Source organism: Lissotriton helveticus, chromosome 6, assembly GCF_964261635.1.
Source record: "Lissotriton helveticus chromosome 6, aLisHel1.1, whole genome shotgun sequence".
NCBI lineage: Eukaryota > Metazoa > Chordata > Amphibia > Caudata > Salamandridae > Lissotriton > Lissotriton helveticus.
In genome coordinates this window covers 2,039,436,688-2,039,462,473 of record NC_136067.1, presented here as the reverse complement: position 1 = coordinate 2,039,462,473, position 25,786 = coordinate 2,039,436,688, and the positions used below count along the sequence as shown (strand labels likewise).

General features: G+C 44.7%; 1 protein-coding gene across 1 annotated transcript in view; it reads right to left on the bottom strand.

The window, feature by feature from the left end:
* LOC144762974 (vomeronasal type-2 receptor 26-like) overlaps positions 1-25,786 on the bottom strand; it is a 200,244-nt gene that overhangs the window by 23,857 nt on the left and 150,601 nt on the right. The window contains exons 5-6 of the mRNA XM_078648289.1: positions 15,246-16,079; positions 10,806-11,033 (exon numbers count right to left, since the gene is read on the bottom strand). Coding sequence (XP_078504415.1) covers positions 10,806-11,033; positions 15,246-16,079 — 1,062 coding nt within the window. The remainder of the gene's footprint in view (positions 1-10,805; positions 11,034-15,245; positions 16,080-25,786) is intronic.

Below are 25,786 nucleotides of genomic sequence, written 5' to 3'. Positions count from 1 at the left end.
TACATTAAACTCTATACTATATTGCCAGCAGAAGTCGTGTCATCTTTTCTTTCATCCGGCAACAAATCGTTAGAAGGAAAACATAACTCTTAAATTATGGCCCTCAAGGAAATTGTCTTTACTGTGAGAGAATCATGGGAGACAAAGCTTTGAGAGTTCTTTGACTGGGTGACCAGGAAAAAAGAACTTTTTAGAATGCTACAAAACTTCCAAAATATTTTGGCCAAGTTTCATAGGTCCATGCTTGATGTGCTGCTCCAGTCCATGTTTTTTTGTTTAAAATCAGGCATGTGTAATTCTATTTTATGATGGAAAAAGCAAGACTACAAGTCCCAGAATCCAAAGACAAAGGGTGTTACCTGTGGCAGCACGTCACGCATGGACCTGGGACACCTTTGCGTGGCTGTAAATTAATTCACGCAGTGCAACCAGCAAGTAATTCCAGTGGCGGCTAGTGACCTTTGAAAGTGGAGGGGTATAATCCTTGGCTCGAATTCCAAAGAGCTTTTTCTTGATGGGTTCTTCACACTTTTTTGCACTAAGTTTACTGTCTCACTCTGGACTCACTCAGTCTCACTTGGCCTCACTAATTCACACAATCACACTCATTCTACTCTGACCCACTCTGTCATTCTCAGTCTCATTCATTTGAACTCATTCTGAATTACTCAATGTTATTTTATTTATTTATTTATTTATTCAAAGTTTTATATAGCGCGAACAAGATCTTTGCAGATATCAGAGCGCTTTACAGAAACAAGGGGTCGGGGCAACAAGAGGGTGATTAAACAAACTATTGGGTACAATATAGTAGTCGGTAGTAAGTGAGTAGCAAAATAGGATAGCAATCATGTAAAAAATATAATAACAATAAACAATCAGGTAACCAATAATACAAAAACGGTGCAAAGTCTTTGATCCAACAACCATAGAGTTCAGGTGAACTTGGCCATAAGGATGGCTTTTACCTCTTTCTTAAAAAATGCAGAGGAAGAAATAAGCCTGGTTTCAGGAGAGAGTGCATTCCAGATCCTGGGTGCCATTCCTGAGAAGGAGCGTTTGTATGTTTTTTCCTTCCGGAATCTTCGAGGTTTCAGGAGGAGATTTTTTGTACTTCTGTTGGATCTCGAGCCTCCTGATATAGTCAGCTTTTGAGTGAGGTAGTTGGGTGACTTGTGGTGTACGGCCGAGTGTGTCATACAGGCAATTTTCAGCTGTATTCTGGCTTCAAAAGGCAACCAGTTCAGGGATTTTAAGTCAGGGGATATATGCGAGTGTTTTCTTGACCCAGTGATGAGTCTCGCGGCAGCGTTCAAGGAGGCTCTTAGGGGTGCGGTTGTTGATAGGGGGAGTCCGCTGAGAGCCACAATTCCGAAGTCTATGCGAGGGATGACTAGGGCTTGTACAGCAGTTTGGAAGTCCTTAGCTGGGAAGAAGGGTTTAAGTTTCCTCAAAGTGTTGATTTGGAAATTAGCTCCTTTAGTTGCTTTGCTAATGTGCTGCTGCATGTTGAGGTTGGCGTCAAGTGTGATACCTAAGGATTTCGCGGAATCCACGATGGTGGGTTGGACATTGAGCGCAGTTAGGTGATTGAGCCAAATTTGGGTGTCGGCGATTTTCGCCGGAGGTGAGATCAGAAGGAACTCGGTTTTCAGAGCATTTAGTTTGAGGTGATTATCGGCCAACCATGATTGGGTGTTTCTGAGTGTGGAATTCAGAAGTTTGATGTCTTCCGGGGATTGTAGCTTGAGGTAAAGTTGAGTGTTATCAGCGTACATATGGAAGTGTGCATTAGATGCTTGAAGCAATGTGGTGAGTGGTTCCATGACGAGGTTGAACAATGTAGGGGATAGGGAAGATCCTTGTGGGACGCCTAAAGTTACAGGCACAGATGAGGACAGCACGTTGTTGATCTTGAACTTCTGAGACCGGTTATGTAGGAAGGAAGTGAACCATTTGAGAACAGTCCCAGATAAACCCATTCTGGTATTTAACAGCTCCAATAGGTTCTCATGTTTGACAGTATCAAATGCTGAGGAGAGATCAAGAAGGATGAGGAGGCAGGAATCATTGCGATCAAGGATTTGGAGGGCGTCATCAATTATGTGCGTCATAGCCGTTTCCGTACTGTGTTTTGCTCGGAAGCCTGATTGATGAGGGTTGAGGAGGTCAAACTGATCAATGTGTTTTGTCAGTTGGAGTTGTACGCATTTTTCCAGCAGTTTGGCCAAGGTGGGGATATTGGTGATAGTGCGGTAATTGTTTAGGTCAGCCGGGTCAGCTGTAGGTTTCTTGAGTATCGGCGTGACTTGCCCCACCTTGAGGGAGTCTGGGATGAGTCCTTGTTGAAGGGAGCTGTTAATGATTTTAGTCCAGAGTGGGAGGAGCAGTGGGGTGAAGTCTTTAACAGCATTAGCAGGTAGGGGGTCTGAGAGGTGATAAGAGGGCTTCAAGGTGCCGAGCAGTTTGTGAATTGTTTCTTCAGAGTAGGTGTCGAAGGACGTCCATGATGCGTTGTTTTTAGGTTGAGTGGTAGTCATGCTGATGGGGCTGGAGTATCGGCTTACATCATTGAGGAGATCACTTCTTATGTTGTTGGTCTTTAGCTTAAAGAAAGCAGAAAAGTCTTCACAGTGTGGAATATCGCTTGTTGTGCTGTTTGATTGTAGAGGTTGCATCTTGGTTTGAGTTTTGACTAGTTCGAACAGTTTTCTTGGTCGGTTTTTTGCTTGGTCCAGCTGGAGGCTAAAGAAGTCAGATTTCGAGCGCTTGATTTTCCTAAAGTCAGCATTTCTCTTGTTCTTAAGCGTTTTAAGGTGCGGTGCTGAGGGGTCAGATCTCCAGATGCGCTCTGCCATTCGCATAGCACGCCTGTCTTCATTGAGTCTACCATCATACCAAGGGTTCGAGTTCTTGGTGGAGACTCTCTTCAGTTGCAGGGGGGCAGCTTCGTTGATTATTGAGGTCATAGAGTCGAGGTAGAGGTCGGTCAGTGATTGAACATCAGAGGCGCCCGAAGGGGGAAGGAGGAAATTGCAGGTGTGGGAAGGCAAGGAGTTAGGGTTAAGATTCTTCATGTCCCTTTTCCAGATCTTGGATTTGGTGGGTTGAGCCGGGTTAAGTTTAACTTTTTCGTTGATGAAGAAAGTGATGATGTGGTGGTCTGACCAGTCACAGGGTTGGATTGCCCCCAGTTGGGTAGAGTCCTCTTTGGCGATGATAAGGTCGAGGATCGAGCCTTTGTCGTGTGTCGGGCTGTTGCAGATTTGGGTGAGATCAAGCGCATTAAGGAAAGTTTTGAGACTATTCACCACTGCGTCTTTCTGATCGTTCCAGTGGAGATTGAAGTCACCCAAGTAGATTTGAGTAATCTGCCGACCGGCGTTGGATGAGATCGTGTCCATGAGTTGCTGGGTGAAGGTGAGGTTGTCCCCGGGCGGGTGGTAGATGACATGTAAAGAGCATACAGGTTTGCCCTCGCTGGTGATATCGAGGCAAAAGAGTTCACAGGAGGTGAGGGAGGGGGAGGTGACTTTAGTAACAGCGAGGTTGCTCCTGAAAATGCAAGTAATTCCTCCACCCGTCTTGCCGGTCCTGTCGAGTCTAATGATGTGGTAGTTGGGGGGGACTAGTATGTCCATTATAGGTGTAGAAGCTTCAGTTAGCCACGTTTCAGTCAGAATGGCTAGGTCAAGATCCATTGTTATGATGAGATCCGCGATGTCGGAGGAGTGGCTCGGGGCCGACCTGCAGTTGAGTAGGATGCATTTGAGTCTGGGGGTGAGAAGGGTGGTCGAGTGTTCTAGAGAGAGGGGGACTTTTCTGAGATTATTGGGGACGGAACTTCTGTTGCTTAGTGTGGGGGGCCTAAGGGGATTTGTGAGAATCGTGGGTATGGGGAGGTGTGTGGTGGTTGTGTGTTTTAAGGGACCTGGGCCATATGAGCGAAGGAGGGTGTATAAGTCGTGGACCGAAAGGGTGTTGAGGGTGCAACGGGGGCGGTAGGTGTGATTGCGAGCGGGGATAGAGGGCCAACGCGGGGAGTAATGAGTGAGAGGGTCTGTGCGGAGGGTGGGGGACTTGTTGGGTGAGGAAGTGGTGGTGGGTAGGGGGTGTCTGGGGTGTGTGAAAAGAAGTTCTTTGATGGTGTGGAGATCTTCTTTGACTTGTAGGAGGGTGGATATAATCATGTCCAGAGTTGGATAGGGGATGGTGTTGGGGATGAGAGCCGTGGGCGAGTGGTTGAGTAGGGAACTGGAAAGGGAACTGGGGAAGGGGGGGAGGGATGTGCTAGCGTTAGTGCAGGGCTCTGCGGTAATAGTAAGTGGGGTGGCATTCGATGGGTGAGAGAAATTGTGGGTGAGGGGTGTGGATGAAGTAGGGGGGAGGTTGGAGGCATAGGTGAGGACGCTGGTGGGAGGCGGCGCAGGTGAGTTGAGGGATGAGTGTAGGCTGGAGATGGTGGGGGTGCAAGGAAGGTAGTGGGGGCTGAGAATGGGGGGGGAGAGAGGAGGAGGGGTTAAGGTAAGGGAGGTGGTGTGTTCTGTGAGTCTAGTTGGGAGAGTGGGGTAGTGGGGAGTGAGAGTGGGGGGGGGAGATAGGGTGGGAGATAGGCCTGCCGCGGGGCAGGGGAGATAAGTTCAGGGCGGTGTTGGGTTCTGCGAGACTCATAGGAGGTGTGAGGTGGGGGGTAGGGAGGGTGGGGGTATGGAGGATGTATGAGGGGGGGTGATCTTCGTCAGTGAATGAGGGGTGTGGCGAGGTTACATCGGGTGGGTGACTGACTACAGCGCTGGGGGGAGGGGAGAGGTGTGTGTCGTTCAGCTGTTGCGATAGGTTAGGCATGTTGGTTTGACGATTGGAAGTGGAGGGTGTTGCGTAGTCTGAGGTGTTAGGAATGGAGGTCCGCCGGTTGGAGATATGTTCTATGAAGGTGGGGAACAGGTTGTCAAGTAGGTCAAGGTTCCTATCTGTGGATTGGAATAGGATGGTCCCGTTGTTGTAGATGGTGATGGTGGCTCTGCCTGGGAAAACTTGGGATGGTGTGATAGAAAGCGTTAGACCATGAGCGGATTTTCTGGTGGTGGAGATAGTGAGGATGGAGAGGAACGCTTTCCTCCACTGTGCTCTACGTAGAGTGTAGAGGATGATATCGGTGCTCGTGGCTCCATTGATCAGTGAAAAGTAGGTGTCCACAAACGGTGTTTCAGGGTGGGCCTTCAGGAAGTTGTGTTTGAAGCGTTTGGCGTTTTTTTGGGTGAACTCAGCTGGGTAGTTAATTTTGTATGTGTGCTTGCCCATGCGTTCCATGGTGGAAGAGGTGTAGGTAGAAGAGGGGGGGGGTGTGCGTGGGTGAGTGTGTGAAGTTACAGGGCTGTAAGAATGAAAAGAAAAGAAAAATAGGGGATAGCCTTAGGTATGGGCAGATAACGAGGATGACTAGACTAAGATGGCCACCAAAGTGGAGGACTAGTCAAAGATGGCCGCCAAAATAGCATATAGAGAGACAAGGGTAGTAGTCCTTTGTCTGTTGTTGTTGTGATTTAGAGAATTTAGTTTCCTTTTCTACTCTGGGGCAAGTCGAGTTAGTCCAGCTTCTATGTTGCTTGGTGGGGAGGAGAGAGTCCAGCTTCTTGTTACTTGGTGGAGAGGAGAGAGACTTATCTCCGTTTTGATGACCCCTGACCGCGTTGGTATGCAGCCTCATGGTCATCTGGGAGCAGTGGAGGCGATTTATTGCTCCAGTTTATGGCCCTAGCCATTTTAGACAATGGAAAGTGGAAAGGACGCCATGTCCACGAAAATAGTTTGAATGCAGATACCACATTAAGATTCAGGGCAGAGAATGAAAAACCGGCATGAGTGTTCAAAATAATAATTTGCGTGCAGATACCTTATAAGACTTCAGGACATCGTGGTCATCATGGTCATCAGGCTGCACTGAGGCTGCTCAGATCAGGCACTTTAAAAGCAGAGCTGCACTGTAGCTGCCAGATCACGCAAGCAGGGCACACCGGAGACGCCCTGGTTGCCAAACTCGCCAGTGTATAAGCGGGCAGCTGGGGGGCAGTCTCTATTCTCGCTGTTCCTTTGGGGGGGGGCATCCGGCTGAAACGAAACGTATGTTCCGTGTTATTAAGAGAGTCTCCACGGGGGTGGGGTCGCCCTCGATCACTTGTGCTGGGTCGATCCGCGCTGTCTCTCTTCTGCTTGGCTCCCGCCCGGCGGTCCCATTGATATTGTTTGGGGGGGGGGGCGCCGATCTCTCCGTGGCAAGAGGACGCCACCTCCTCCGGGTGTCGCCGGGGTGTGAAGGATTCAGCCCAGGAACGAGCAGACGGCCCACAGATCGCAGGGTAGGGCAGGGTTATCACTCCCAACGTGACCGCGATGCATAGGTCCAGCCAGCCTGCTCTGGGGACCGTCGTATCAGAGATCTAGCCTCGCTAGTTTTTTGGGGGTCGCCATCTTAATGGTCAGCAGCAGCCACTGTCCAACGTAGGGTCTGGTTGTAACTGTCCGATGGACACCCGGGACCGCACTGTGTATCAGTAGGTAGCGGACCTCCGGCGGTAGATCATGCAATCTTCTTGGATCGACGATGACGAATCTCCCTCGTTGCGGCCCGAGCGACGTCCAGTCCGGGGTCCACAGGCAGGATGGGGGGTGATTAAGGCGGTGATTGCAGTCGGGCAGGACACCTCCGCACTCCCGTGGGCAGTGGGTTCCAGTCGTCGTCCGGAGCCTCTCGATGTCGGCCTCTCCGGTGGCTACTGCAGGAATCCAGGCTCGGGTCCACACCCACGAAGTCCGGTGCTAGTGGCGGTGATTTCATGCGGGTCGGACACCTCCGGTGGTCCGCAACAGCTCACTCGCAGGCAGTCACAATGTGTATCATCCGTCCATCTAGTGCTGCTAGAGCACAGCGGGCTCCAGGCAAAAAACGTCCGTACCGTGCTCCTCCCGATGGCCAGGGACAGCACAGGGTCCGAAGAAGAAGGTGGGGGTGACTTGGTCTTCTCCTGCGATGATCACAGCCTCCGGGCAGATCAGGGACCCTCAGAAGGTTCCAGCCACCGCCAAACAGGTAAGGGTGTTATTATTAAAATCCAGTTACTTGAGGTAGTTGCGTAGCACGAAATGCCGGAAATGCTGCGGGGTGCTAACAGGGATAAAGTCCAAAAATGGGATCCCAAGCACTTGGAGCTCTTACCAAGAGCTCCTACCCGGCGGCCATCTTGTGGAATCTTGTGACTCAATCTCACACACAGTTCCTCTCACTGCCATTCTCTCTCACTCACATTCATTTTCACACACACTAGTCCTTATGTCACTCATTCTCACTCACTCGGACTCATTCCTTCACCGACTCTCTCTCACTTTAACACGCCTAGTCACACAGACATGCTCACAGTGCTGGAATGGCGCAGACACCTTCATGCACCTGTGTCAGCAATTAAACAATGTCATGGCTGCCTCAGTTTGTTGCTGGACCCAAAGCGAGTCTTCATGTTATTTTTATTGTACCAAGAGTGAATAATTATTCACTCTTGATGCAATAAAAATGGACCACAAAACAAGGAGGGTGTAGTGTAACTGTGGAGCCCTAAAGGAGGGCTGCCACTGGTCCAGGGACACCCATCCACCAAACCAATCCATCTACTCAATCATCCATCCTTTCACTTCCCACCTCTTTTTCATTCATCCATCCTTTCAATCATCCATCCATCCTTTCAGTTATCCAGCCACCCTTTCACTTTATCTATCCACCCTTTCACTCAGCCATCCATCCTTACACCCATTCACCCATCTTCCCATCCATCCATCCATTCATTCCTCCCTCCATTTACCCTTTCACTCAGCCAGCCATCCTTTCACTCACTCATCTATCTATCCATCTATTCATCCATGCATCAATCCACCTTTTCACTCATTCAGCCATCCTTTCATCCAGACACCCATCTACCCTGCCTTTCCCTCATCGATCCATTGTTTTACTCATCCATTTTCACATATACCCTTTCACTCATCCAGCCGTTCACTCATCCATCCATACTTTCACGCCATCCATCCATTTAGCCACTCATCCACCCATTTACCCTTGTACTCATCCATCCATCCATACCTTTACTCATTCTACCATCCATTCTTTCTCTCATCATCCATAAATCCATCCTTTCACTCCATCCATCCACCATCTTTCACCCATACACCCTCCCTACTTTTCACTCTTCCATCCATCCTTTTACTCATTCATCCATGCAGCTATCCATCCACCATTCCATCCATCCACCCATCCATCCACCCATCCATCCACCCATCCTTCCTTTCACTCACTTAACCTTCCAAGTTAATTATGATCCTTTGTCTGCTGAGGTCCATACAGAAGAGGCCCATTAAGAACCTCCACCCCACTGTAGCTGCTAAAGCAAGGATTGGGGTGGGGGGGGGGGGGGGGGGGTTGGGGGGGGGAGTGATGATGCCCCTGATGCAGCCAGAAGCTTAAATGCACACTTATCTCTTAGTCCACTAGTGCAACTGTTGTCTGCAGCTGAGTACGTCCCTCTTTTGGGCCTCTATAGTCAAGATAAGGAGTACTCTGTCCTGCTCAGCTCCATAACGTTATTTTCAAAGTGAAACCAAATGCAGTACTGAGCACGTGTTACGGCCAGGAGAGCAGCCCCTGCACCCCTCCTACAGCCCGCCCCTCCGTGATGCCCAACGAATTGTTGCCACATACCACAAAGCTTTGGAACAACCTGCCTCCACATCAGATCTATGCCCACGATTATCTACTTTAGAAAGGAGTTAAAAAACATGGTTCTTTAACAACTAGGATCCTTTACTGTTCAGTAGTGGTCAGCAGCAAGACACCTCAGGGTATATGTGCACTTAACAAATTGCTGTAACATAACATAACACCCACTCCCTCCTTGTCCCATCGGCCTGCCCCACCCCCAGCCATTGACGTGGATGGAGTTTTGTAACTCTGGCCAGGGCCACTGTTTATGCGCCCCAAAAGCACTCTGATCACTTGCTTTCTAATTCAGCACTCCCTCTCCTGTGATGTCACTGCTGCAGCTTGTGCCTCCAGGCTAAAGAAAAACTCGACTGTCTGGCACCTGCGCAGTAGAACATCTGCAAAGTTCACTAGAGTTCACCCAAGAGATTCAGCACAGGATCTCAGAGCAGGGATTTATTTTCAGCTGCTCTGTATTTATTGCCCTGTTCTGCCTCCCCCAGAGGGTGGCAGGGCAACGCCCCTTTTGCCCATGAACACCAGACATCTCTGAGCATTTCCCACACAGACTGGATATTGGTTGGATGTGAGGAGCTGAGTAATAAAATAACAAAATACTCATGTTAAAAGTAGTGATAGATGAAGGTACCTGGCAACGGATGTAGGCCTTACTGCAAGTTCTCCTACAATTCATGGGGCCGATAACACGTTTTAGGCAGACATTTCAATGCTGAAGTCAAACGAAATGTCGGTGTAAAGCCCTGAAAAAATGATAAATTACCAGGAGAATCAGGTCAAATATTCTTCAGTGCTCTGGTAATTCCTCATTTCTCAGGGGACCCTCAGGATTAAACCTGTGACCCCCTGCTGCTCCTTCACACCCGAGTTACCAGTGACCCTAGTATCAATAATCCGGTGTAAGTGCAGAAATACACGATTAATTTAAGGCGATTTGATAATGAACCCAGAACTGGAGGAAAACACAATAAATTAGCCATAAGGGTTCAAGGACACATGTATGCAAGCAATGGCACTGAGGAGCCGTGGGTAATTCAGAAGACTTGTAGGGTCTCAGTATCAAGAGCAGGCAGGAAATGGGCAGACAGGATGAGCATGATGCTGGTTCTATATTGTCAAATTCTATATATTCACTCTCAATCTCGTTTCCATTTATTGAATGGTAATATTTTTATTTAAGTTTATCACCATCTTTAGGAAAAAGTTAAAAACCTGGCTTTTCCAGAACTGAGCTACTGGGAGGAAATACTGCAGTCAATAAGGCCAAGACACCCCCCGGGTATTCGTGCGCTCAATAAGTCCCATTAACATTAACATTCTGTTATACCTTGTGTATTTATCTATGTATCTTCCCTATTGCTTTGTCCCTCGCTGTTCAGCCAGTGTGAGTGTGAATGTGCTGTGTGGAATGTCGGGGTGGTGATGCGATGGAATGTTTGGGGCCTGTGCGGTGGGACAGTTGGGGTCTGGGAGGGGCAGCTAGGAGGCTGCTCCAGGTGGGGCTAACCTAAGCACCTGTGGTTTATACTATAGACGAAACCAAGAGCCTACTATGAATATTCTAATCTGCAACTAAGACTAATAAATTCATCTATAAACTACACCTCGGCGCCCTGATTTTTTTTCCAATTTTTTCTCTCAAAGTTTTATATAGCGCAAACTTGACACGAAATCAGGTATCAGAGCGCTACATGAGCACCAGTTGAGTTACATGAGGACACATTTTTGTAATGCACGGGAAGATTAAGTGATTTGCCCAGAATCACAGGATGTTGAGCGTCGTTGTCAAGACTCGAACCCGGTTCCCCAGATTTGAAGGCCACCGCCCTAACCGTTAGGCTACATCCTCTCTTCATTACAAAACTACAAAAAACTACAAAAAAATTACAAAACTTCAATATTTTTTCTTTTTCGATTAATTTTTCTTTTTAGTTTCCCTCTCTTTAAACATGACGCCCTGACAGTTATTATGGAAAAGTACATCACAAAATGGCGCCAACAATCAACGTAATGCTTTGAGACATGCGCCAACGGTACTCAGTCTAACCTGATGGAAGCGACTGGGCCATACGATGGCGCTTCTGTCGATGAGGAGGCGCTTCCCTTCGGGGGCTGACGCGTCGAAGGTCCCGACAGTGGTGGCCATGCGAGTCCCATCAGTTAATTCAATGTTATTGATGATGTCATAAACAGGAGGAGAGTTTCCTTTATCATCAAAAAATACCTCTTCGCCAACCGTGTTCTGGAAACGAATGTTCTTTATATAGGTAGGGAGCTGCAAACAAAAATGTGTCAGGAGAGGTTATTTATTTTTCCGATTCTTTGTAGAAAAATCGGATATAAAGCAGAAAATGTAGCCAGACACAGCACGGGCATTAGGAAATCACAATAAACTGCAGTGACAGAAGTATTCATTGATGAATCTTGAAAGTCCTACTCTGACCTGTCAAAGATACACTGGTTTAGGAAAGGACCAGGGGTGGACTGGCAATAGCAGGCACCGGGTGTTTCCCTGGTGGGCCGCCAGGGTGGGCGCTGGATTTGGGCCCCTTGTGGGCCTTTTTTGTTACACTGACATTTTTGCAGCATAGCTGCAATATCGGCCCTGTAACAAAATCGGTCGAAACCAGCCCTAGCAAACAGCTCGGCCACACCCTCAACCCCCCGGGGCACCGGCCGAGCACTTTGCCAGGGCCTGTTTTGGTTCCCAGTCCGGCCCTGGAAAGGAGGCTAAATAAGCTTGTGTGTTTCTTGATGGAATGGCTCCCAGGGGTACCTACATGATATAAACACATTAACCGCATGCGTGCGGGCGGAATTCCACTCGTACGCTGAGATTTTTCAAAGCGCACTTTACGTGACGAGCTGGGCTCGTCATCAGCGTAGCAGGAGGCTACCTCATGACGAGCCCAGCTCGTCATCAGCGTCGAAGGGGTTAAAAGAGGGGAGAAAAGTAGGGGCTTGTAGCACCTATGCCGAGGATGGGCGCACCATGTATCCTTTTCATATTCAAGATTTCAAGATCCGTACTGAGAGCTAATATCTGGTTGTGATTATATACTATGACGGTCATTTAGAGTTTATTGGAGTGGGTAAAACGCCAAAATCGCTGAACTCTTAATATCTCTTCCCCATTTAGAAGAATAGGAACCAGGGAGCGCTCCTCCGTTTGAGCAGAGGAGCTTCGCCTCACTAACCAAAACGCCCCAAAAAATCCCCAGGGAAGTAAAATAAAATGGTAAAAAAGTTAATTTATTACCATTTTATTTTTCATCCACCCGTCCTGAATTGAGCGTCAGGACAAGGTGGGCCTGCTGAGTGGCAGCAGCAGGGAGGAAGGTGGGCCAGGCGTATTGGCGACACCCAGCCAGAGATTCGCACTTTGAAATCTCTAAGCCAGCTGTCTTAAGACAGCTGGTATAGACCAAGCACAGGCCTCCAGTGCCCTTGGGAGTGCCAAAAAAAGGCCTCTACCACCAATCCTGGTGCCAATCTCATGCTGTTTAAGAGCATGGGAGCTGCCCCAGTATTGGCTAGGGGAGTTGTTGAGGGTCCCGCGCTGGAGGCAGAGCTGAGAACAAGAAACTGAACTGGAGTGAGGAGGGCATTCATTAGGTAAATGCCTATTTATTTATTTTATTTGTTTAGGGTGTGAAGTCACCCACCCACCATCTGTTTGCTTGTCCCACCACTATCTAATGCTGTCTGCCGCGACTGATAAAAACTGCAAAGTTTCCAACAGTAGAGCCTTAGAGCCTTAATAAGCTTCACCACCATTGAGTTGGCGACCGGCCACTGGGTTGCCAGATGATAGTAACAGTTGCCCGGCCGTATTTAAGGCTGGAGCAACCATCACTGGATTTCCATTTTCCCTTCCTGGTTCAAGGTAACCGTAACTAGATTTCCCTTCCTAGTTCCACTATACAAGGCATGTCGGCCTCAGGAAGGGAAATAAAACAATGACACAGACATGCAGGGAGAAACCTCCTTCGGCATCAGGGCCATTGTTTCACACTAAAATGTTTTGACAGATGGAGTCAAACCAGCACGGCTTCTTCTCTGCAAAGTCTTCTGCCTTCGAGGACGTCCTTGGGGCCAACTACCCCGATTGCTAAGAGGTCTTCGGAGGCCACACACCCCTTTCTCCACCACTCTTCAAACACGCCTCTTGGTGCACTACTGGTTGGGAGATGAAGTCCTGAGAGCTGGTCGGAGGCCCAGCCCCCTTTCTGCACCACTGTGCAAATACGATTACTACTTAAAAAAACTAAGAAATTCACAGAAAAAAACAAAGGTTACAGGGAGGTTATAGTTAAGAATTGGCATTTAAAAAACTTTAGAAATTCACAGAAAAAATAAAGGTTACAGGGACTTTATAGTTAGGCTGACATTTCACTTGTACAAAACCAGAGAAATTCAGCAATTATAGTTACCTGAGCTAACTATAACTCACGCCCCGCAATGCACTGCTTATGACCTCACATATTACATCACTCATGACATGGTCCTTGACATCATGGATGACATCAATGATGACATCTCAAATAACATCACTGATGACATGAGTGATTACATCATCCACAGCATCTCTGACGCACCCACTCACACCCCTATAGAATATTTTATACATTCACTGCCACTCCCACATAACCTTTCACAAACCCATTCACAGAGCCATACCAGTACTTACCCACCCACTCACTGATTAATTGATCTACACGCACATCCACTCGCTCACCCATACTGCCACTCATAAAACCACTCACTCACTAATACAGCCATTGACATATCCACTCATACAGCAATACAGGCGCTCTCACACTGAGTGAGTCACACATAGAACTACTCACACCTCTAGACACTCATCCATACAGTCAATCATACAGCCACTTACTCACCAAACAGTTACACACCCACCCACTTACTTACATACAAATAGTAACACATAGTCTCTCAGCTATAGTCACTGAAAGAAGCATGCATTCATCCATATAACCACTCTCACATTCACTCACTCACGTATACAGTCACTCATATACTCTGTCACTCACGTATACTGCCTTTTACAATCTCAGTTACTCAGCCATACTGACACATGCACCCAATCACCAAAACAGTCATACAGACACTCACTCACCCATACACCTTCTCACACACGAAACAGTACTCCATACAGCCACTGACTCACCCACTCACTGATCCATGTAGGCAGTTAGACACCTCCTCACCCACAAACACAGACACCCAAACAACCATAGACGTAGTCAGACAACCAACTAATCACCCATATAGCCATTCACTTACCCTCTAACACACTCATACACCCACTTAGACATCAACTGGCAGATACACACATTCACACAACGAGTCATTCACCCATACATTCACTGAGACACCTTATCACTCACTTATACAGTCAGTGATGCACCCACTTAGTCATCCATTCAGTCACTCATACATCCACTGATTCAACAATACACCATGGTATATATATTTAACTCTCATAAACTTTTAAAAAACACTCAGAGGCACTGGATGATGTCATCACTGATGTCATTTCAGATGTCATCAGTGATGTCACTGACTATGTCATGAATGATGTAATATGTGAGGTCATAAACAATGCATTGCAGGGACACGAGTTATAGTTAGTACAGCTAACTATAACAGCTGAATTTCTCTGGTTTTGTATGATATGTCAGGATAACTATAACGTCCCTGTAACCTTTATTTTTTTCAGTGAATAAAAAAATTATACATATATATATATATATATATATATATATATATATATATATACATATATATATATATATATATGTATATATATATATATATATATATATATATATACTCAAATTTGACCTTTGCATTGTAGCAATACATGTATGAATATGGGTCCCATATATATATATATATGGGATCGACATTCATACATTTTTTGATACAGTGAAAAGGTCGAATTCGAGTTAACCACCACAGTACAGCAAAAGCGACGGGAGAAAGCCTCTATTTACTGCCTTGCAGACTGCATGTAACATTTACTTTACACATGGAAATAACTCTGTAAATAGTGATGAGGGCTTCTCCGGGCAATCTTACCGTATTGTAGAAATGTAACCCCTTGAATACTGGGTTTAGTCAAATACTTTTTGTTCAATCAAATGCACACAAAAAAGGCCATGGCATATACCATATATGTAGATGCACAGAGTATTATATCTTGTTTATAATCTATCTCACTTCTATTGAATTCAGGTGGTACTCCTCACAATAAATACATTGTCTCCAAATGCTTTAGTGACTGGGCCAACAGGACAGGAACACATAACCATCTGCCACACATTAGCCACCCTATGTCAATTCTGATCAAGTTACATCCTCAGTATATGGGGAGGTCCTAGATAGGCTGGGGTAGATTGAGGGATGACACCCACACACAATGATCATCATTATCCTACACTATGGTAATGCAAAAGACAAGTACCTTCTTTTTCAGCTCATACTCCATATTACGCTCCGGTGGATCCATCTTAGAGCGCTTTCCATACATCTCATGTAAGGCATGGGCCATGGCATAGACTGCCTGGTATGTAGCGTAAGAAGTCCTAAAGTTATAGAGGTCATACTGAGAGGCGGGCAGGGTTTTCACATCCTCCTTCCCCGTGCAGTTAGAAAGTGGACCGTCAAAGAGGAGATCATACATTTCTTTCTTGAACCCACTCAGCGACAGAGGTGCACAGTGAAAGCTCATCACCCAGAAATCGCTAATGAAGATGTCCTCAGGGCGGTTGGAGATGTGTATGCCCTGGAGGAACTCCCTTAACCCGCGTATTTCACCGTGCCGGAATCCGAACAACAAACTTCCACTGAAGGGGGATGGGAATAGAGTGCCCAGACTTGCATATAGGTTCCATTTCTCAGGCATGATAAAGACTTTTCCAACATGAACAGGCACCAACTGAGTGTGAAGAAACAGAAAGAGAGCAGAGGATGAGCCACAGAGAACAATGATATTAGTGGATGATCTTGAGATAACCATTGCACTTTGCTCATTCTTTGTCACCATTTGGGGCATTGAAGACACCATCTCAGTGAATTCGACACATATTCCATACTTGGTCATCACAGCTTCAAGTTCTTCACTTTCTTGTTCGCCGTCGTCATCGTGGGATGCCACAATCCCCACCCAGGTCCAGCCCATATGGACAAGTAATTCAGCAATGCCGGCATGTTGGGAAAGTTCATCTGGGACACTGCGGAAAAATGTGGGAAACTGATTCCGATCACTTAGTAAAGGGTCTGTTGCACCATAACTGATCTGGGAAGAAAGATGCAAAGATGTCTTATAAAATTACCCCAAAGTATTGTTCTCTGTGGTGCAAAGCCCACTAAATGGAAAGTTAAACACTCAAATACATCAACTACAAGTATTCAGATATATACCCTTAGACACAAGTGATGGGCAACATTACCTACTATATCATCAACCATAGAAAACTGATCTTTAATACAAACAATGTTAATCAGTAAATATGATAGGGAGATATGTTCTCCTGGCACATTGCACTTTATGGTTACTAATTAATTTAGGAGGCTGGGTATCGGGATCTATTTATAAATTGCGTAGTGGGTTTTAATTTTTAAACTGTGTTTTAATGTATTACTGTTTTTATGTATATCTAAGTTTGTAACTTTTATGGTCTTCCTGTGTGAAACCGAATAAAGTTTATTTGATTTGATGTTAATTAGTTAAAACCAATACCTCACCACACAGGTTCTTAAATCATTAGTGACATCTTATATCTATATCTAACTAAAGTCTCAAACCATGCACTGGCTCATAGGTTCCGATTCATAGAATTAACTTAAGACAAAATCCTAAACTTACTACCGTTTTGGTATTCACAGAAGGCACTTACTTACTCATTTTGAATAACTTACTAATTTTGAGTAACTTACTCATTTTGGCCTTCACAGAAGGCATTTACTCATTAATGAGTAAGTGCCTTCTGTGAATACCAAAATGAGTAAGTTACTCCAAATGAGTAAGTTGCTCAAAATGAGTAAGTTGCTCAAAATGAGTAAGTTACTCATTTTGGTATTCACAGAAAAGGCACTACCTCATTAATGAATAAGTACCTTCTGTGAATACCAAATGAGTAAGTTACTCAAAATGAGTAAGTTGCTCAAAATGAGTAAGTTACTCAAAATGAGTGCCTTCTGTGAATACCAAAATAGTAGTAAGTTTAGGATTTTGTCTTAAGTTAGTTCTGTGAATCGGGCTCTTAATGTTTCAAGTCGAATGTGATCTCACTTCTACTCCAAAAACTGACGCTGACCAACCAACCCTGTTTTAATATTGTCCTAACTATTGTCTCTAAACTTATATTCTTCTCCAAAATGTCATACTATCTTGTTTTGAACCTCCTCACATTGCTCCTACCCTTACACAATCTAATAAACCTTTACTAAACATTTACTAAACATCCTACAGCATTCAATTCAATTCAATTGAAATTTTACTTTATTCGGTTAATCAGTAATAACCATAAAAGTATACAACATGAAAATTCATTCACAGTAAAGTAGTACACGAAATTTCTTATAAAAGAACCATTATCCATTTAAGAAACAATTAAAAATCATCCATACAAATTGATTTCCGTAATATAAATACTTTTTAAAAAAAACCCGAGACAGTTTCAACAGTTAATACTGTGTCTAATCTCTGCAGTTCTAAAAACGCTGGGCGGCATCGGTTTAAATTCATTTCCTTTAGGAATGGGATAATAAAATTCCTGCGTGGCAATGTATAGAATTTACAGAAGAATAATACGTGAATATCGGATTGCACTGAAGAGTCGTCACATTAATTAAATCATGGGACCAAGAGTTCATAACAGGGAAAGTCAGAAGTCTAAAAAGAATATTTAGCCTAAAACGTGTTAGGACAAACCTCTCATAATTGGTCATGTGTAAGGTTAAATAAGGCTGTAGTTTGTCCCGAGTTAATACCAGTTGATGTGAGCAGACAGTCTTTTTCTTTACTTCTACATTTGCCCTTTTCTCTTCGAGATATTCCATGCATTTTTTTTTCAGTATCTTCCTAGGGATATCGACCATTGTGAGTGGGTCATCATAGTATTTTAGGCAATCAATTTCAGCAAGGAAACATTTAACATAATCAAGCCATTTGATCCTGCTCACATTTTCTAAATTTAGAACATCCCTAAGAATAGCGTGATTCAATACGCACTCATTTGTTGTCCAAACCCTGTGACAAAGAACAATAGGCTGAATTTTAATTGTATCTACAATGTAAGGCAGGCCAAGTTCTGTGTGACAAATATAAGTTGAGACACTCTCAGGTACAGCTAAGATGTGCCTCAAAAACATATTTTCCACTATTTGAATTGTTTTAGTATTGGCATATCCCCAGAGTCCTGATCCGTAAAGAACAACTGATAAACAAGTGGCATTATAAATTGTTAAAATTTCCCTAATCGTTTTTTTCCCTAATTTTTTGATAACATTTTTTAGGGCCATTATTGATTTTGAGAACAAAAGGGTTCTCGCTTTTACCGCACTAGCCCATGTGCCAGTCTCATGAAACAGGATACCTACATTCTCCATCCTTCCCATAACGGACTGAAGCTGTGGCACCTGAACATAGTTCCCTTAGGAAACAAATAATAGTTTCATCCACCCCTAAGCTTTCTAATATTGTCCAAAGTTTGCTATGGGAGACACAGTCAAATGCCGACGTAAGGTCAACAAATGTAAAATATATGCGTTCCCCCTTTGCCCTAACATATTTTTGATGTATAATAAATAAATTTAGGCCCTGTTCGACTGTTCCTACTCCCTTCTGAAAACCATGTTGCAGGTCACTGATTATCCCATTAACCTCTGCCCAAATTTGAAGTCTCCCTAAAATAACCCTACCAAGGATCGTTATGGATGAATCAAGAAGAGAAATGGGTCGATAGCATGCACAATTTTGCCTATCTCCCTTCTTAAATATCGGCACAATTACAGAGGTAAACCATGAGGCATTTAAACCCCTTCCAAGGGCAGCATTAAAAAGTTGTACCAACATGGGCCCCCATAGCTCGCTATTATGTTTAAACAGGTCAGCTGGAATCCCGTCCGGGCCTGCCGCCTTTGTAAATGTAAATGTAAATGTGTTGGATTTGTAAAGCGCACGGCTGCCCGTAAGCGTCCCGGCGCTGGAGACTGCTGGGGAACCCGTCCTGGCTTTCCCTGTGAGATGGTCCCTTCTGGGTATCTCCAAGGTGAAACCAGGCATCCCCGGCGTCTGTGGGGGGCCGTTGTAGAGATGAGGCAAGCTTAATGCCCAGAGTTGCCGAGTGTGATCCCTGGTTAGAGTAGGCGCCGATGCGAGAATTGTCGAGTCCGCTGACCCTGGTCCACGACCCTGCCGCGTCGGCAATTGAACCCTGGTCCCGGGCCGTTCTCTGCTTCCGGGTCTGCCGCCTCTAACCAGTGAGCCACACCACGCCACACTTTCCGCCCTTGATTGATCTAAGGCTCGCCATAACTTCTTCCAGGGTTACAACCAATCTCAGGTCCATAGACCTATTTTTCCCTGGTATAACAGGTAATGGTTGATATATCCCTTGTGGACGGCTGTAGAGTTTAGAGAAATGGTCGACCCATTCGTCCTCAGCAATCGCTATTTCTATGCGAGCTTTTGTAGTGTCATAAAGAAAGGGTGCATTTACCGCTTTCCAAAAAGCAGATGGGTCTTTAGAAAGCGAAGCCTCGCAGAGGGATTCCCAAGCCTCCCTTTTTATTACATTTTTCCGATTTTTCAATGCCTCATTATAGGTTTTTCTTAACCCTCTAACCAGCAATAGATCACGAGGAATCCCGTGTAGGGCAGTTTTTAAGATCAGAGAGTGCCTTTGTGCATGCAGAATCGAACCATCTCTTATTACTTTTTCCCCGCTTCTTTGATTCACCCACAAACTATCCTTGATAGTGAATGCAATAAGATTAAAATGTTTAATAATACACTTACTGTCTGCGTGCTCGTCCAGACAGATCATAAAACTTTCTGAACATTCCTTCACCAATTTATGAAAAAATGTCTCTGGGGCCAATTTACTCCAATTAAGTGAGTAACCATTTTGCCTCCCAAGTATCACATCTGGGACTGTCTGCCTAATTAGCCCTTCCCTATCTAGATCCCAAAATGGGTTCTCAATCTCCAGAGTTAGCGGTCGGTGATCGCTCAGCACAACATCGAGGGCCTTAGACATTTTAATCTGGCAACCATACCTATTGGTGGATATAATAAAGTCAATTGTGGAGGATGCTCCCCCGCCAATAAAGGATGGGACAAAGGGGGATAATATTTGAGCGATTTCATTTACATATCCCAAATCATAAGTAAACAATATTTCATTTAGTAAGTCCCCACATAAGGTATGCTCAAAATGGGTGAGGCTAATATCCTGTTCTAGCATAAGGTCACAGATCCCTTGTCGACCCCGTTTGCAGAGAGCACAGTTAAAATCCCCCCCCATATGATCGTTACTTCTTTACTGTTTGTATCCATTTCATGTTTTAGATCAACACCCAACATTTTTATAGTCGTAACAATGTCACTTTTTGGGATGTTGTTGTAAAAATGTATAATAATAAAACTTGTTACCTTATTAGTATCTATCTTTACCAGCTGGTAATAACTATTTTTTGATAATAGTTGTACTCTCTCATATTTAAGTTGGTTAGACAGATACATGGTCAGGCCACCCTTAGCTCTCCCATATGTTCCCCCCACCGCAGGTGTAAACATGGTTTTATACCCGCTAATGTGTACTGGCTCTAATAGCCAGGTTTCCTGTAAACCCTTAATATCATACCTTTTTACAACAGCTTCCAAATAGGGTTTGTTATTTTAGTTTTTAAGCCTGCCACGTTTCAAAACATAATGGTGCATGTTTCTTTCTTTGCAATAATACTAATAGGAAACCTAGACCCAATACCCACAGCTGGGGGCCCAGCCCTGGCTACATCACTCATTTCAGCTGGACTTCCAGGTATTCCACAGTGTTCCACCATCGCTATTTCAGTATTACAGGTATTCTTAGTCCATTCCCCCTCTTGGGTGGTGGTGTTCTCTAAGGACAGAGGAACTATAAAATTTAAGTCAGCCATCCCCTCACAGAATGTAGGTGCTTACATATTTGCCTTCTCTGTTTCACTGTCTTGTTGAATACATTTCGCGTTACGGACAGAGGTATCTCCAATAAGTCAGTCAACCGATTCAAGGCCTGAAAGTAAATCAAACCGATTGAATGTTGATATATTGTAGTTATTTGAGGCAAAACCTGCACTACTCCCAAAATGGGTGTTTTCTGCTCGGGGTCTTACAGGGAACCAGTGTGGTGCTCTGGGATAGAAATCACCTAATTCCCATGTTACTACACCTCCATCTCCTATTTGAGGTTGCCAACTTTGGAGGTAAGGGATCACACGTTTATCCCTAAAATTCACTATGACCAAGTCTCCTGCTATATCCTTAGTCATATGCCCTAACCACCCCACCCTTCTGACGTTTAAAATTTTCCCGTTAATGTTCGGGGGGAGCGGTCTATTTTTACTTAGCCAAAAGGCTACTTTGTTTTTTAATTCCTGAAACCCTTCAGTTTTCCCATTCACAAGCTCAGGCACCCCTGAGAGAATACTCACAAAGGGTGCCGCCTCTGGCGGTAAGTCAATACAATTAGTGCTTCTACTTAACCTGCCCTGCTTGGTACCTTTCCCATCTGGAGTTGTATTTTTATTAATGAGCCCTTCTTTAGGCGCGACAGTCTTTAATAGGGTGGGTCTATGGATTGCTTTTGGGTTCATGGTATTGGGGAATGTTACTTTCGACTGGACCAGTTGACTTAGAGTACTTTGCGCCGCCCCATTTATTTTGGCCACATTATTTTCAGTCAAATTCTGAGTTTGTGCACCTTCTGCCAATTTCTTAATAAGTGCAGCATTTGCATTTGTTACTTCCTCTATGTTCCCCACCTTTTCTCCTATTCTCTTCACTCTTTCTACTAGCGGTAAAATCAAAGATTTCACTAAGTGTTCAAATTGCGCCAGTAGATCTAATGGTGGAGTTAGTACGGGCACTTGTGGTCCTAAGTAATCCTTCGTATTTCTGGGTGTGCTGTTACTCGCCTTCAGAGGGCTTAAATGCAATTTTGCTAATTTAGCCAGTCTCCCCCTATGCTTAGCTCCCTTACGCTTCCTTTTAGTAGATGGGGCCTGTCCAAATGCAGTAGATTGCAAATTATCTTTAAGTAATGGAGTAATAGAAGTTCCTAAAAGGCTCTCCTCCGATATAACTTGCGCACAGGACTCAACACTTATATTTAGGGTGGTTGAGTCGCGGCTAACAGCCCTAGTTGGTCCATATTACAGCTCTACAAGTGCTACAACAATATTACTAGGGTCATTAACATCCCCCGGTAGTGGTGAAGTTTGGGATGGATCAATTAGCCCCAGCATTCTACTTCTGATCTCTACGCCTCACTGAAACTGCTCTCTATCATGCTGCCAACTTCACTACCTCATCCAACCATAAGTCCATCTCCGCTACTGTTCTTTCCTTATACCTCTTGACACCCCAGCAGTGTTATTTACCATTCTTTGCTCCAATCTTCTGGACACCCTACTGCTCTTGGGATCATTGAAAAGGCAAGTTTCTCCTCCTCTCTTTCTAATAATTGCTTCTGACTTTCTGGGTGCTCCTCTTCTTTCTCCGCCAACTACCTTTCTCTTCATCCATTATCTCCTCATTGGCTTCGCCCATCATCTCTCTGTAGTTGATGAACAAATCTTCTTTCCTTTTCAAGATCTCAAACCCGTGCATTCAAGCTCTGGTATGTATCTGCCTTACAGGAATCCGGTTTGGGATGGAACTCCACCTCTCGTGCTGAGCTGGTCAATAATTACCAATGTCCCATCAAAACTAGCTCTCACTCCTCTCCGACAACCTATATTCTTTCCCCCACAAAATTCTCACTCTGATATCAACAGCCATAATTTTTGGAGTGTATTTTGACCAGACTAGGTATACAGAATCATCCATAAGAGGCAAATCTACCACCAGAAGATACCAAGTTTTAAACATTCGGAAAGTTCAACCTAACATCTTCTTCTGCACAAGCAAGACCATGATCTCAAATCCTGTCCACAGGAATTAGAGTTTAAGAAAAATGAGAGAGACCCATTGGACACCAAAGGACCATAGTTCACAGAAAAAAACACAAGGAATGTCCTTTGGCAAAAGAAGGCCTATTCACCAGCACATCATCATTCACCCAATAAATCTCATACCTCAGACATCCAGCCACTGTGCCACTGATCATTCCAACCTTTTCAATGTAGTAACACAAAATCCTATAAGGCTAAGCTTATGACAACACAGTTTATTAAAATATTTCTTTCCAAAATTTAAACATTTATTTCCTCATAATCATAGCGCAAAATTATCTTAAGAATTACAAGAGATTCATAAAATTAAAAAATCACAGTATTGAAAACACAAGAAGAAAGGGACGGACGTGAAGGTGCGCCGCCGGTTTCCTCGAATATTGTCACGGGGAGGCATACAATTCTGGGATCCAGAGAACCCTAACATACCGCTTCGTGCAGGCGAGGGGGCCTCCATTTTGTTAACAAACTTCTTCAATGTGGAATTAATCAAGGTGGTCTTAGTAATATTTAACGCAAGGCCAAGAGCTTTTTTAAACTTACGTATAGGACATTCTTTGTGCATTTCTCAGGAATTAGAGTACAGCAAAGGTGTAGTTTGTGGTGTGAACAAGGGTCATCATGGTTGCTGGACAAACTATAACAGTTTGCCATAAGAAGTCTCTTTCACTTACCCACATGTATTCTTACCTCATACTACCGCCACCAGGTTGGATCATTATCAACCAAAAACACAGAGCCGTGGGCCTCGTGTACTTAGACCTTATGTGATAGCAAACCCTGCGATTTGCGAAAATCCCAAGGTTTGTGAGGGCAAAATGGCTCTTCTTTACGGATAAAAGACCTATTACGAATTGGTTTTTTTTTCTGACTCGTAGGAAAGGGATCGAAAGAGCTGGGGAGAGATGCCTCAATGATTTGTGACCGCGATTGCAGGTGTAAACCGTTGATCAGATACTGACTCCTCAAAGGCGGTGGTATCACATTTGCAAAGGGAAGGGGCCCTTTATGAACCCTGTTCCCTTTGTGAAGATTGAAAAAGTTTCAGTGAAACTTCTTAAAAAGACAAGTCTTTTTTTAATGCATTATTGTTTCCTTGAAGAAAAAATGACTGCATTAAAAAAAAAAACATTCTTCATTTAAACACAATTGCAGACATGGTGGTCCGCGGACCCTTGTAGGCCACCATACCTGTGATTGTGGCCAATGGCAGGGAGTCTCAAATTGTAACATGCCAAATTAATATTCAATAAGCAGATCGTTCTGTGATCTTCTGTGGTTCTGTGTTTTTTGTCAGCCGATCTAGTTGTACATAAGTCGGTCCAGTCGGTTCAGTCGGGTCGGTGAGTTGTTACATAAAAGTATATTTCATACAGATTTATCGTGTGAATTTATGCCCAGGATATCTCGAGCAAGGTGATCTCTATGAGAGGGTGCTCGGACTGCGAGTTAGTGCGGGTCTAAAAGAACCTGAGGGCTGTGGTGGCAGAAGGATGGTCTCTACAGAGTTAGCCACTTGGGGAATGATCTTGGTATTGTTCAATGGTGCCATTCCTTGTGAGGATTTTGTTGGTCCTCCCCCCATCTGGAGTCTTGGAGCTTTCCTGGTTCGGCAGGACAGGCTCGCTGCGCCCGAAATGTTACATCAATATTACCCAAACGGACCACCTTGTTAATTGCAGTGTTCTAGGTTTTACATCCTGTTGAAGGTAGTTTAGTAAACCTGGTCAGATTACCTCTTCAGTTCGCTTGGGAGGCATCTTGATATCAACTCGTTAACGTTTCCTCTGCTCACATAGGTTGCTCTACCCTGCAGCGTGAGGTTCTCCAGGTAGATCCCTCAAGCTCTACCTTATCAGTGTTCTGGGTGTCTACACAGGGGCCATTTGATAGGTTTGACCTTTGTATGGATGTCTTGAGCCCTTAGAAACTTTGTAATTGATTACATTTGCCTCTATTGATCCTCCAGGGGTCTGTAGCAGTACTACACTTCACCACCTATTCCACTTATGTAAGCGGAGTCCTCCTGCTAAGATGGTTGGGTACATCAAACGTCCAGCCTCCTAACGAAGATCCTGAAGACATCTGTGATAGCCTCTATTTTTTCCCTGTGATGGAGCCCGGCAGTCGGCTGTCGCAATCGTCCTCTTCATCAATCCCCCTCCATGCGAAGAACTGGTGGATTAACTTTGACAGCCGCCCATGTTGTAGCCATCTAAAGTACAACAGCGCTCCCTTGCAGGACACTGGAATTTTTTCAGAGTCTGTATGGCTCAGTGTTTCAAAACCAGTATTACAGAAGATGGTTCATGTTAGACTTTCTTTTCCAGTTCATGGTATGCCTCAAAGGACCAAGTGCATCATCCTGCAGCTAACTTAAGGGTTGACAGTTTTACCTCACCGCAGGACCAGCTATCGAAAGTGGACTCGAATCCCACATGAAGAATTGGGATTCATCACCTGAACAAATAAATCACCTTAAATACATACAGTGATCGAAATTTCTTATCAACACATTAGGAAGGCTCTGTGCTGGGCCCATACTTTTCAACCAAATGGAAAAGTAGGACGTCTTCCTTTGCACGTGTCTTGCACTGATTTTCTACAAGCCCTGAAGAAGACCATCATCGATAAAGAGACAGACCCCATATGAAGGTCGAAACGCATCGGCGTACAAGTATAAGTGGCCAGGAGTCAATCAATAGTCAAGAAGAAAATAATTAATCCATCACAATGGCGAGGAGGGTATTGATATCTCCAGGATCTAGCCAATGATTTACGACC